The 12,212-nt window shown below is 43.7% G+C and overlaps 1 protein-coding gene across 8 annotated transcripts in view; it reads right to left on the bottom strand.

Annotated features, from left to right (window-relative positions):
- Positions 1 to 11,976, bottom strand: part of PAN3 (poly(A) specific ribonuclease subunit PAN3) — a 72,713-nt gene extending 60,737 nt beyond the window's left edge. The window contains exons 1-2 of one of the 8 annotated variants that reach the window (XM_085852673.1): positions 11,472 to 11,976; positions 5,022 to 5,137 (exon numbers count right to left, since the gene is read on the bottom strand). In XM_085852673.1, coding sequence (XP_085708799.1) covers positions 5,022 to 5,137; positions 11,472 to 11,670 — 315 coding nt within the window. In that variant the 5' untranslated portion in view covers positions 11,671 to 11,976. Of the gene's footprint in view, positions 1 to 581; positions 663 to 4,998; positions 5,138 to 6,305; positions 6,408 to 11,471 lie in introns of those variants that run through there. The other 7 variants (XM_085852669.1, XM_085852670.1, XM_085852671.1 and 4 more) reach the window with 7 other exon arrangements.
- Positions 11,977 to 12,212: the final 236 nt, after the last annotated feature.

Here is a 12,212-nt window from a genome sequence, read left to right as displayed (position 1 = left end):
GCGCACGCACACACATAAAGTCATCCGACTGTACTTCTCCTAAAACTACAAGTGAATACATCATAAGCAAACCAAGTGCAAAATGAAACCAGAAAAGGCAAAAAAAGAAAGAAAAAAGTTTCATTTCTTTATACCAATTAATAAACTCCATAAACAGACCATATTGTTGTAAAATTTCTTCATAATACAAAGTGCGAAATGTCAAAAAATTCAACAACACGTTTAGACATCTCACTTCTAGTTTCGGGTCTGAGCATGGTGTTGGAAGTTGGTTTGTGTAGTTCATCAAAGCTAAGTTTTCCGGACCTGATCAGTCGTGTCTTTCCATCCCTGTGTTGCAGTTTGCATTTTCTTAAGAATTTTCCAGGTTTATTTCTCCAAGTCTCCCTCTGCTTTATCCTTCAACCCTCCTGTTGGTGCCCTATACTCCACCAACCTCCCCCGCTCCAACCTCTCTTTCTACTGTTATGTCGTGATCCGTTCTATGCTCTTAGCTCCTCCATGAGCCTCGATATTGTATACAACAAAAACCAAAATAAATCTCTACGATACAACCTGTCGAATTTGCTTCTTTCAAATACCTTCAAAAGACCAGGTTTGTGTAAAATGTAGATGGCAGACCATGAGAGATCAGCAAGTCAACAACATTGGAGTAGGATTTTCTGGTGAAGAGAGTGGGTCTGGTTAACAAGAACAGGGAGGCTCATGGGTACATTGGGTTATGATTTCCACAAAATGGAAAATAGTCTTTATAAAAACTAGTCTGTCTGCGTAAGCAGAAAAAAAAACTAACGACGATTTTTTTGAAGCAAATGTCGTTGGGGATGCTAACATAGGATAGGTGTTCAAAGCAAAGTTTGGGTCAGGAGCCCTTCTTTGAGAGGTGTGTGCATATACACAAAGTTTTGGGTTGTATTTTTTTGCATTTGACGCATTTACAAAAGCATCATTTGCATGTAATCATCGGGAAGCCTGATTGGGTGCAAAATGCATGCGATACGTTTCACGATTCACAGAGCAGCAAAAGCTAGATCAAGTCAATAAGTTGCATTTCCTGCTTAATGATGCATAAACTCAAGCGTGTGAAGTGAAAATTTTGATAATGATCAAAATCGAGCAATTCGCAGTTTGGCAGACTTGTTTAGTTTCCCTTCAATGTGGATATAATAAAAGGAACCAAATGCTGCAGCTTAGAATTATTTGAAGGAAATGTTTTATGAACCCGTAAGTGGGAGAGTGATGAAATCTATATGATATATATAAAAGGCAATGTCTGTGTGTCAGCGTGTGTCTCCTCCATAACTCCAAAACGATGAAACCAAGCAGCCTGAAACTTTGCAAGCATAATAAGAAAACTCCAAGGAAGTGCAAGAGTGAAATTGGGTCTTTGGGTTAATTAAAACACCCCTTTTGAAGATAATTAATGGCCTTATTTAATTATATTCTTCATCAGGCAAGCCTCAGACACCTTGCTCTCTGGGTCTGAAGGTGTATCCAAGGAAACCTCGCTGGGGTTTGAAGCCACCATGTGTTTTGGCCTGCTCAACCATACCTTGACTTGGAACAGGCCGCAACGATTTTTCACTCATATCGAATGCCTGTTCATCACAGCTACGAATCGGTGTGTACATCACTTTTGTAAGTACTATGAGTTTTCAAATTAGGAGCTTGGAGCGATTTCATGTATTATATGATTTGATGTTCCACGATATACTCTCACAGACTAATTAAAGTATATCGATGAAATATTATTTCAGTTTAGAGGATCGGATATCGTCCGAACTAAATAAGTGTCAAAATCTGTTGTGAAATCTGATAATTTAAAGAAATAACGAGTCCTATAACAAAGCCGATATACCTATTTACTTTAAGCAAGCAAAGCTACATTCCCTCCTCCATACATACACGAGAAAATGTGAAATTTCCAAAGCATTAAACTTACCTTTTTCAACTGTTGAGAGAATTATATCGAGTGAACAATTTTTTTTAGCAATGTAACAAAATTAACCAGCTTCATTGAGTTGTATGATTGAATGCATTCACGGCAAGACCTCATGCCCTGTCCACCAGAGAGACTGTATATTCTATCCGAAGCATCTGCCAGATGTATGTATATATTTTCGGATGTGTTGCGATGTGCTCGACAGAGGATCAAAGCAAATCTGGTAAAAAAAAAAAAATAAACAGACATTTTAAAATAAAGTTACAACGTTTGCAGGGACCGAGAACCGATGTACCACATGACACGTGCACAGAAGAGCAGGCAAATGGCGGATTTTCTGCAATGTTTATTTCAGGGAACCGGCTTCTTTCAGCTGTATGATTTAATGCATTTGCTGCTAGACCTCACGCCCGATCCCACAAAGGACTGCCTATCCATAGCATCAGCCAGATCTGTGTCTATATTTTTGGATGTTTCACAATGTGCTCTTCAGCGAATCAAAGCAAATCTGGTAAGAAAGAAACATACGTTTTAAAAGAAAGTTATAACATTAGCAGGGACCGGGAACCGATGAAACACGTGTAACGTGCACAGACGAGCATGCAAAATGGAGCATTTTCGGCAATGTTTATTTCACGGGCGATTGAACTTTGCGATGTCTCCAAGGTTGTTCTGCATTAAGCTGCAACTCTTTTGTGGATGAAGTCATTTTATTTCATCAATTCATATTATTTCATTAACTGCTGCATGTTCGGTGAAGACGGGCTTTAAAGTAAAAGAGATCCTTTCTGGTAAGCAGCGATGACCCTGGTAGGCAGTGGTTCAAGCTCCGCGACCCTGAGCGAGTGGTTCGTGTGCGAATGGTTCGTGCTCCGCGACCCTGAGCGAGTGGTTCGTGCTCCGCGACCCTGAGCGAGTGGTTCGTGCTCCGCGACCCTGAGCGAGTGGTTCGTGCTCCGCGACCCTGAGCGAGTGGTTCGTGCTCCGCGACCCTGAGCGAGTGGTTCGTGCTCCGCCACCCTGGGCGATTGGTTCGTGCTCCGCAACACTGGGTGACTTGTTCGTGCTCCGTCACCTTGAGCGAGTGGTTCCTGCTCCGTCACCCTGAGCGAGTGGTTGGTGCTCCGTCACCCTGATGCGAGTAGTTCGTGCTCCGTCACCCTGAGCGAGTGGTTCGTGCTCCGTCACCCTGAGCGAGTGGTTCGTGCTCCGTCACCCTGAGCGAGTGGTTCGTGCTCCGTCACCCTGAGCGAGTGGTTCGTGCTCCGTCACCCTGAGCGAGTGGTTCGTGCTCCGTCACCCTGAGCGAGTGGTTCGTGCTCAGTCACCCTGAGCGAGTGGTTCGTGCTCCGTCACCCTGAGCGAGTGGTTCGTGCTCCGTCACCCTGAGCGAGTGGTTCGTGCTCCGTCACCCTGAGCGAGTGGTTCGTGCTCCGTCACCCTGAGCGAGTGGTTCGTGCTCAGTCACCCTGAGCGAGTGGTTCGTGCTCCGTCACCCTGAGCGAGTAGTCCGTGCTCAGTCACCCTGAGCGAGTGGTTCGTGCTCCGTCACCCTGAGCGAGTGGTTCTTGCTCCGTCACCCTGAGCGAGTGGTTCGTGCTCAATCACCCTGAGCGAGTGGCTCGTGCTCCGTCACCCTGAGCGAGTGGTTCGTTCTCCGTCACCCTGAGCGAGTGGATCGTGCTCAGTCACCCTGAGCGAGTGGTTCGTGCTCAGTCACCCTGAGCGAGTGGTTCGTGCTCAGTCACCCTGAGCGAGTGGTTCGTGCTCAGTCACCCTGAGCGAGTGGTTCGTGCTCAGTCACCCTGAGCGAGTGGTTCATGCTCCCTCACCCTGAGCGAGTGGTTCGTGCTCCCTCACCCCGAACGAGTGGTTCGTGCTCCCTCACCTTGAGCGAGTGGTTCGTGCTCCGTCACCCTGAGCAAGTTGTGAAATAACACCCGTTTCCTGAACCGTTTGCCGTATTTACGCGTTTTCTAAATTACCGGGCCAAATTTTTTTCCACCCGTCACATGCAGCTGTGTCTATAGATTAATGTTTGTGAGCATCTCCCTGAAACGTCTGTATAAATGTAACGTCGTTTTTTGGTGAAAACTACTCAAGGTTTCTGGGTGGTATAAAGCAAGTACTGTAGTTGGTAATCACACTGACTCCAATCTGCCGATATCAACCAAGCACGTGTGTGTGTGTGTGTGTGTGTGTGTGTGTGTGTGTGTGTGTGTGTGTGTGTGTGTGTGTGTGTGTGTGTGTGTGTGTGTGTGTGTGTGTGTGTGTGTGTGTGTGTGTGTGTGTGTGTGTGTGTGTGTGTGTGTGTGCGCGCGTGCGTTGTTCAATCAGCATAACATCTTTCTGCTAACTCCCCTACCCCCATCTGTCTCTCTCTCTGGACGGTGTCCGTCTCCGGATGCGTCCGGGCGGTGTACGTCTCCGGACGCGTCCGGGTGGTGTTTATGGCCGGACGGGGGTTTGTCTCCGGACGTGTGCGGGCAGTGTTTATGTCCGGACAGTATTTATGGCCAGATGGCAGTTTGTCTCCGGACGCGTCTCGATGGTGTTTGTCTCCGGACGGGAATTTGTCTCCGGACGCGTCCGGACAGGAGTTTGCCTTTGGATGTCTCCGAGAAGTGTTTGTGTCCGGACGGCTTGGCTCTGGATGCGTCCGGTGGGTTTTGTCTCCGGATGTGTCGGGCGGAGTTTGTCTCAGGACCGTATTGATAGCATGACCAGTAAAAAAATGGATTTCAGACATTATTTTGTTTCCATCTTCCCTGTTATTCTGTGCAGAATCATTTTGATGAGACAGTATGAATCGTAATTAAAGCTCCACCACACATCTGCCTTCCCTTCCTCTCACCCCACACTGTCTTCCCTTCTTTCACCCCTCCTCACTCCCCCTCCCTACTCTCTCCTTTCCCCTCCAACTCTTCACTCTCCCTCGTCTCCCCTCTTTTTCTCCCTCCTCCCTTTCGTACTTCCATCAACAAAGCGACGGGTGGTATTTGCTCATATGAAATCAAACACTCCATAACCAGTTGAAAATAAATGGACATCAATACCATGTAGTGGTTGGTGTAATTACTTGTGGGTACTTGACATCAGTTGCACCCCTTCCTAAGCCGTTTATTCCGATGAAGCTGCTGCTAAAGAAGGAGTTGGTCAAATTTGCCTCCGACATCACTCCATCCATGGCTGGAACTGGGGGTGGGGATTTAAAAGGGTACCATTTACTTCTTAATAACCGTCATTATCATCCCATAAAGCAAAAATCATCAAATACAAAACTGTTTGTTTAGATCTTAAGGATGAGACACTCAATGCAAATTGAGGAAGTTGAAAATCATGAAATAATTACACAAGTGAAATAAATAACTATTTAATTGATCATTAAAAGTAAAACCACCAAGTACCAGGCCCGTTTGACATGGTAATGATGCAAGCTGGAAGGGACTAGGTTTTTAACCGCACCACAATCACCCTTCTTGTTTCCCCAATTAAGATACCGACCATTCTGGAGACAAATATTTAAATAAAAATATACAAAATGGCAGATCTGACAAATTTGAATTACAATACCATGATTTTGAAGAAATAAATAACATGCTGTTACCTCAGGTTAGAAATTCAATCAAAACAGGAGTTTTCCATAATCATGGACTACACCTTACATGAGGGGTGGGAGGGTATCTTAGAGGTATTCACATTCCCTTTTGACCCGTCTTGCCCAGGTTTTAATCTCAACCCAATTATAAACCATCACCTTGGTGTTTCATGTGTGGGGTAAGGCACCAATGTGTGTGCCACCCGTTGGATGGACACTAAACTGGAGGACCCGTCTGCTAACACTTGTAAATTGGTCATTGGTGGAAGTTAAAGACCTCCATGGTGTCCTTCTCAAAGGGTAGTCAATTTATCTCCGGTATGCTGAACAAATTAAATATTCCTGCCTAAACCAAGGGGTAGCAAGTGGCCTGGTCTCCCTGGAGGCTCCTTAACACTAGGTTACACAGCTTGCCATCTCAGTGTGCGATTGCTGTTTGGGAAGTCACGTAACCAGCCATCTTCAACTACGAAGGACAACCAATGACTGCACCATCAATCAGAGTACGAATCCGAGAAAAACTAAAGTTACCATTTGAGGGAGGGGACGGGGAAGTGGCGACGTCGTTTACTTTCTTTCCTGAACCAAACAATTGGATTACTTTATAGTTATAAAGCAAATATACTAACCTTTATAGTAAAGAAATTCAAGATTGTAAACATTGTATCCCACACTAGCAGGAGTTACAACCGCTAATGTTAGCAGGAGTTACAACCGCTACAACCGACGAGTAAAATTGAGTGGGAAGCAAATCGAAAGCAGTACCAGAGTTTGCTCAATCAGATGACGATGATGATGATATACGTATTGCATAACTAGAAGGGCACTCAGTAGAACGCGTACCTCTGCCACACAATGTCTGATCCACTGCAACATATTGTGGCCAATACATTTTTGAAATATCATTCTATTTAATCGTTTTTGGTCCCATCTCTCAATGGTGAAGAATCACTTTAGACAATTAAAAAACTTCTCGCTTCCAGATCTTCACCAAAATGGAATCACTTCGTCCTTGTCACACACCCAAACTGTCCACCAAATTTCGTCCAAATCTATCCACAAGGTTTTGATACATCATACTATATATTGTTTTTGGCCCTAACTCTCAATGGTGAAGAATCACTTTAAAATTTCAGTATCCATATCCAGAGTCAGATCTTTACCAAAACTGAGTGTTGCTGTCCTTGGCTGCTCACCTACATACACAAAAAAATTCAGAACGATCGCTTGAAAACTGGAGCCAAAAATCGTGTGACAGACAGACCGACAAACCGACCAACATATTTGGTGAAAAAAACTTTTTGCTACAGTAACAAACAAACAGACAGGGGTGAAAACATAACCTCCTTCCACCTTTGGTGGCAGAGGGAAAAATAGGTTTTAATAAATTGTCAACCAATGAGAAAACACGTTTGAGGAGCAATATTTAGGAGAAAACGAATAGAACAACACAAATGTTGATTATGCATGCACGAAACAACTTCAAAACGCAACAATTCGTATGTAATAAATAGATAGCCAATCATCATTCTGTACCAACCCCCACCTCCCCGGCCCTCAACCACTCTCCCAACCCATTAATTGATGCCAAAGTTCAAAATAAATATGTGCTTGTCAATATCGGGAAAGAAAAATAAAATAACAAAACATATGGGAATACTCCAAACCACCAAAGAGAAAACACAAACCACCCAAGGAAGGTTTAAACAGCTGAGAGTGTGCATGGGCATTGCAAAAACAGACAGCGTGCATATCAAGTCTGCAAATTTGAACCGCAAGTCAAACTGATATGTTGATATTCAGACGGTAAGCCAACACGTCAAGGAACCATTCTGGCAAAACACCGACTATGGTGACATCGCCACGCAGGTCGCTCAAATCTTTTTTTTTTTAAGTTTTAAAGCAAGAACAACATGGTTCAACTGTAAACAAAGGCTGGCAACCACGAACTAGGAAGTAAGTGCAAAACAAAAAAGAACAATCAATAAGCACATATTCGTTTCATAAAAGTAGCATCGGCAAGGCCCCAAGACACCTGCGGTAGGCCAGGTACAGATTCGTGCAACGGGCCGCACCCAAAACCCTTTGGCACAACAAGCACTTATTGGCAGGAATTCTGGAATAGTCACAACAAAGTCATTCTCGGCTGGTAAGCTTCCCAGTCTGACATCACCATGTCCACCTGATATTCTACAACTTGATGGAAAAATAAAAAGTTTTGTTGCACCACTCATTTATTGTGCTGAGTGAGGTCAATTCCACATTTGCATCAAATGAAATTAATAAATTACTCAGGATTTATGGCAGGACCAGGAAGCACTACCAGAATGTTGGCCGATGCAATATTTACAGAAGCACATTGCATCATCTTTTTGAAATGCCTACGAAAGCAACCTCGGTTTTTCCTGCGACGAGTCGTCTATCATTTCATCGGCACTCTGTACCTGTGTACCTGCTGAAAGGGTGAGAAAATGGAGTTGATGCGGTGGGAGAAAACTGCAATTTTATTTATTTTAAGACTGTAGAGGGTGTTGGTAAGAGGGACGGTGCATCTAAAGTGAAATTCCACCTATTAAATTGGCCGTGTGAATGGGCAAACAAGATGAGCTTGAAAGCGGAGCTTCTACAGTCCAGGAGATAGAATATGGAAAGGCAGCATCAACTGATCCGAAGTAGATCTGCGAGAATGATTCTGTGGTGACCGAGCAGCCGTTCCTCGAAGACATAAATCTTCGTGCCCGTACGTCGAGAAAGAAGCCATTGCCACGAATGGTAAAGTAAATTGCCACGAGAAATAAAAACACGAATGGTAAAGCAATCGTCGAAGACAGTAGACAGTCATGTGCCAGTACCATTGCTGAATTTCCTATGACATTAAATAAGGCCCAAGGCAGGGAAGTGTGAGCCACGGTGTTTCAGGGAACCCTCATTGTAGAAAGTGATCAGTGTGCCTAAATAGTTTACTAAACAAAATTTTGGAGGAGATATTCCAAACAAGTGTTTGAAAATTTATTTTTAAAATGTATGGTCTTCCTGGTCTATATTGAGTCCTTCATGTGCTCACTCTGGGGAATTTGTAATGAAGTTGTCAATAAGGGCCTGTTTTTTATTTTCACATTTGTAAATTAATGATATTTCTTGTAGGGCTGACATAATTATTTCCATTGTTTATGCTAGTCTTGGTTCCCAGTATGACAAATAGCCCCAATATTATTTGAAAATAGAATTGGATCAACTTGAAAAGGGTCTATCCATGTGAACTGACGGAAAACGTCGAAATTGACCATTTTCACACTAGAAGGCTCTTATTGGTGCCTATAAATTCCCTTGAGTCCAATCCGATAGAAAATAAATATTTTTAAAATGATATTGCTTGAAAGTTTCTTCGAGTAATAGTAAACTTTCATGCGAGGTACCATCAGGATGAGGGAACTGATATGACTCGGCTAGCAAATTGGGTTTGGCCAGTGAAAATCTCCACCGGTCAGTCACATTTTGCATTTCAGTCAATAGTTTAGACTAATAACATGGCAATTAAATTGTTGTTCGTTATGTACTCAAATACAATGGGAGTGATTAATCTGACCAAATTCATTCCCTTATTCCCCCTATTAGTGAAAATATCATCCGATGAAAATTTCTCCACCGGTCCGTCACATTTTCAGAAAGGTGATTTTTCTGTGTAATTCATGTTATTTTCCATAATAAATGCTTTTGATTATATTACTAAGCTTACTGATAGTATTGATGCAGTATTTTATTCAGGTTATTATTTCTGGACAATTTTGAGTTTTTGAACCTTTGCATGACAGTCATCGATGAGCTGACAGTCATTTTAAACAATGGTACAAGCTATAAAACCCCGAAACTACAATGTTTTTGTCCTGGACCAATCATTAGAGCTGACTTTGCTGTTGTTTGAGCTGAAAACTTGCATGTCAGCCTGACCAAATCAAAAAATCCTACCCTATTTTGAAAATGATGACATTTTGTGATGACCAATCCTTTTTATAAACTTTTTTTTGCAAAATGTTCAGTGAATCTTGGATTTTTTATGCTGCAACAACTTCACTGTACATGAATATTGATTTTTTTTCACGACTTCTGAAACAATTTGGCTCACACTAAGCTGCTTTGACCCATAAGAGATCCAATAAATTGTCTTTTGAGAGCGTCACGTGAATTGAATAACAAGAATGAAGTCAATGCAAGGAAGACTAGCAAATTGATTGATTCACTTGATGCTATGTAGATACGAGTGAGAGGTAAAGTTCCCCCTTTCAAAGATGTTTCTTGGCGAGCAGGTATGTCCATGTATCCTTAAAATTTACTCAACGATGAGCAGAACAATGTCAGATTCAAAACAAATGGACCCATAAGCCATCCATTCCCTTGAGTGCACCCAGACTTGAGTGTCAATTAAAATGTAATGAATACCTCTATACAACCAAATATATTTTCCCAACCATCATAGATATTTATTAAGTGCTCAAAGTTCCTGCTGAATTATGGCATGTAGCAGGGTAACATGCAGGCAATGAATAGAACAGCAATACCAAATCAAAGTTTATTTGATACTGCACATTTAACTGAATTTTGCTTGACCAAGGTGGGTCAGATTGTGACAGTTCATTAAATTCCTGACCAATTCTTCCACTTCTTCTTCAACGGCTTCAATTATTCCCACCTTGTGGGGTCAGTAAGTAAAATTCTGGCACGAGTGTGTTCTGGAACTGGCTGGTCAAGCCCGACGATTGACTGTGACACAAATTAGCAGTTTGGTCAGGGAACTGGGAATGACTTGCCTGGTCTCCACGGAAGACACCGTGGGAAATAAAAAACACCTACCAACTAGAGAGGTAATAGAACACCTTACCCCACGCAGTCTTGGGGGTGGGGGGGGGGAAGATATGGGCAGGGTCTTGTGATGATGAAAAATGTCAGAATATTCAAGAACTGCTGAATGGAAGATTTTTGAAAGTGACAAATAAGACGATTTCTCTTCCATTGTATTCAAGTATATAATTCAATTGAGAGAAAATAAATAATTTAAGGGTTAAAGAAAAAAAAATTTGGAAGTTTATCCACTGTTTATTAAGTCTTTTACATCACCTTATTTAACACGATACAGAAGCTATTCGTGGCTGTTGTCTGTGTCCTTCATGACGTCCTTAAAAACAGTCACTTTACTGATACTTCAAAAATTCCTCCAGCCTCCTCAAGTAATCGGTTCTTTAAAAAAAGGCAGAGATATGGGAAACATTGCAGAAAGTACTTCATGCTCCATTCATGAAATTTTGGGAGCCAGACAAATCCAACAACCCGAGGGGCGCCCTCACGGCCCCAGGCCCCCGTGGGGCGCCGACACGGCCCCGGGCCCCAAAGGGCGCCCACGCGGCACCAGGCACCCGCGGGGCGTCCACGCGGCCACTCGGCCCGCGGGGCGACCACTCGGCCACAACCGCCAGCGGGGCGCCCCAACAACCAATATCCACCAAACAGATTGACAAATCACACTATAGTATATACAGCAAGCAAACTATACTGTACTGTACTGTTCACCATACCACACCACACAATGCGGAACAAGCAGTGCACAGGCTGTTCCTGATTATTCCTGGAGGTGGGGAGGGTGTTTGAGCGCAAAGGGGACGGATATAAGAGGAGGAGGCGAAACGGAGAAGAAAGGGGTGTGGAGAAGACCCCTGGCGGCCCCCCTTGTTTTGTTGCGCCATTTTGAACGCCTCATATTGAAGGACGTCAGTCTTCCGTGAAAAATGACGGACGACGAAACCGGCAGGCGAAAGACAAACCAACAGACCGACAGACCGACAGCAACCTCGGCATTTTAACAAGACAAATCCCCTCACTTTGACCCTTCCAGACTCCAACGGAATCGTAAATAGAACAAAAAGAAAAATCCGCACTGACTTAACATTTGTCCCTCCATGAGGCCCGTCTCTAAGGCTTTGGCTCCAACGATTCCCGCGACGCTTCCGCCACCAACAAGCGGCTCCTCATGCACGAACTGGCAATCCGCACCATAGAAACACGTCTTGTCTTTGGCGTAGTAACGGCAATACTTGGTTTTGGTGCCACCGCCTCCTCCGCCAAGAAGTCCGCTGCTCATGGCAGCCGATCATTGACGCCGAGGAAGGGAAGCTCCTGACTGGATGCGCAAAGCACTGGGAAACGCAAAATAAAAAAAAAATTTCACCACCGACTTACGGCGCCGGGTCTTGTGAAACCCGCTCGGACTCTTTACTTCTTATGACGAAATGTTCTTGCATCCGTAAATAACTCCAAATTAATCTCAATTCTTCCTCTCCTCCTTTGCTCCTCTCTTCCTTTGCTCCCCTCTCTTTACTTATCCTTATCCTCCTCTCACTGTCTCCTGTCCCTCGACTCCGGGCGCGGTGCATGCCGGGAATCCAACATGGCGCCGCTTGTTGTCGGCGGTCTGGAGGAAGACGCATTTTAATACACGCCGTCGTTGACGGTCTTCAAGCAACATTTCTCAAAATTTAAACTCGTTCAGTCCTCTTACGTGTATTTTTACTTTTTATATCCTGCAGACGTTGTTTTTGTTTGTTTGTTTTTCATCCTTTACGATGCACCTGGCGCTGCTTTCCAACAATCATCATACATCGTTGTCCACTTGTGCAGATTGTT

Source organism: Eptatretus burgeri, chromosome 13 (assembly GCF_056783735.1).
Source record: "Eptatretus burgeri isolate ZD-2024b chromosome 13, Ebu_testis_v1, whole genome shotgun sequence".
In the NCBI taxonomy this organism is placed as follows: Eukaryota; Metazoa; Chordata; class Myxini; order Myxiniformes; family Myxinidae; genus Eptatretus; species Eptatretus burgeri.
This window is presented reverse-complemented; position numbering and strand designations above follow the sequence as displayed.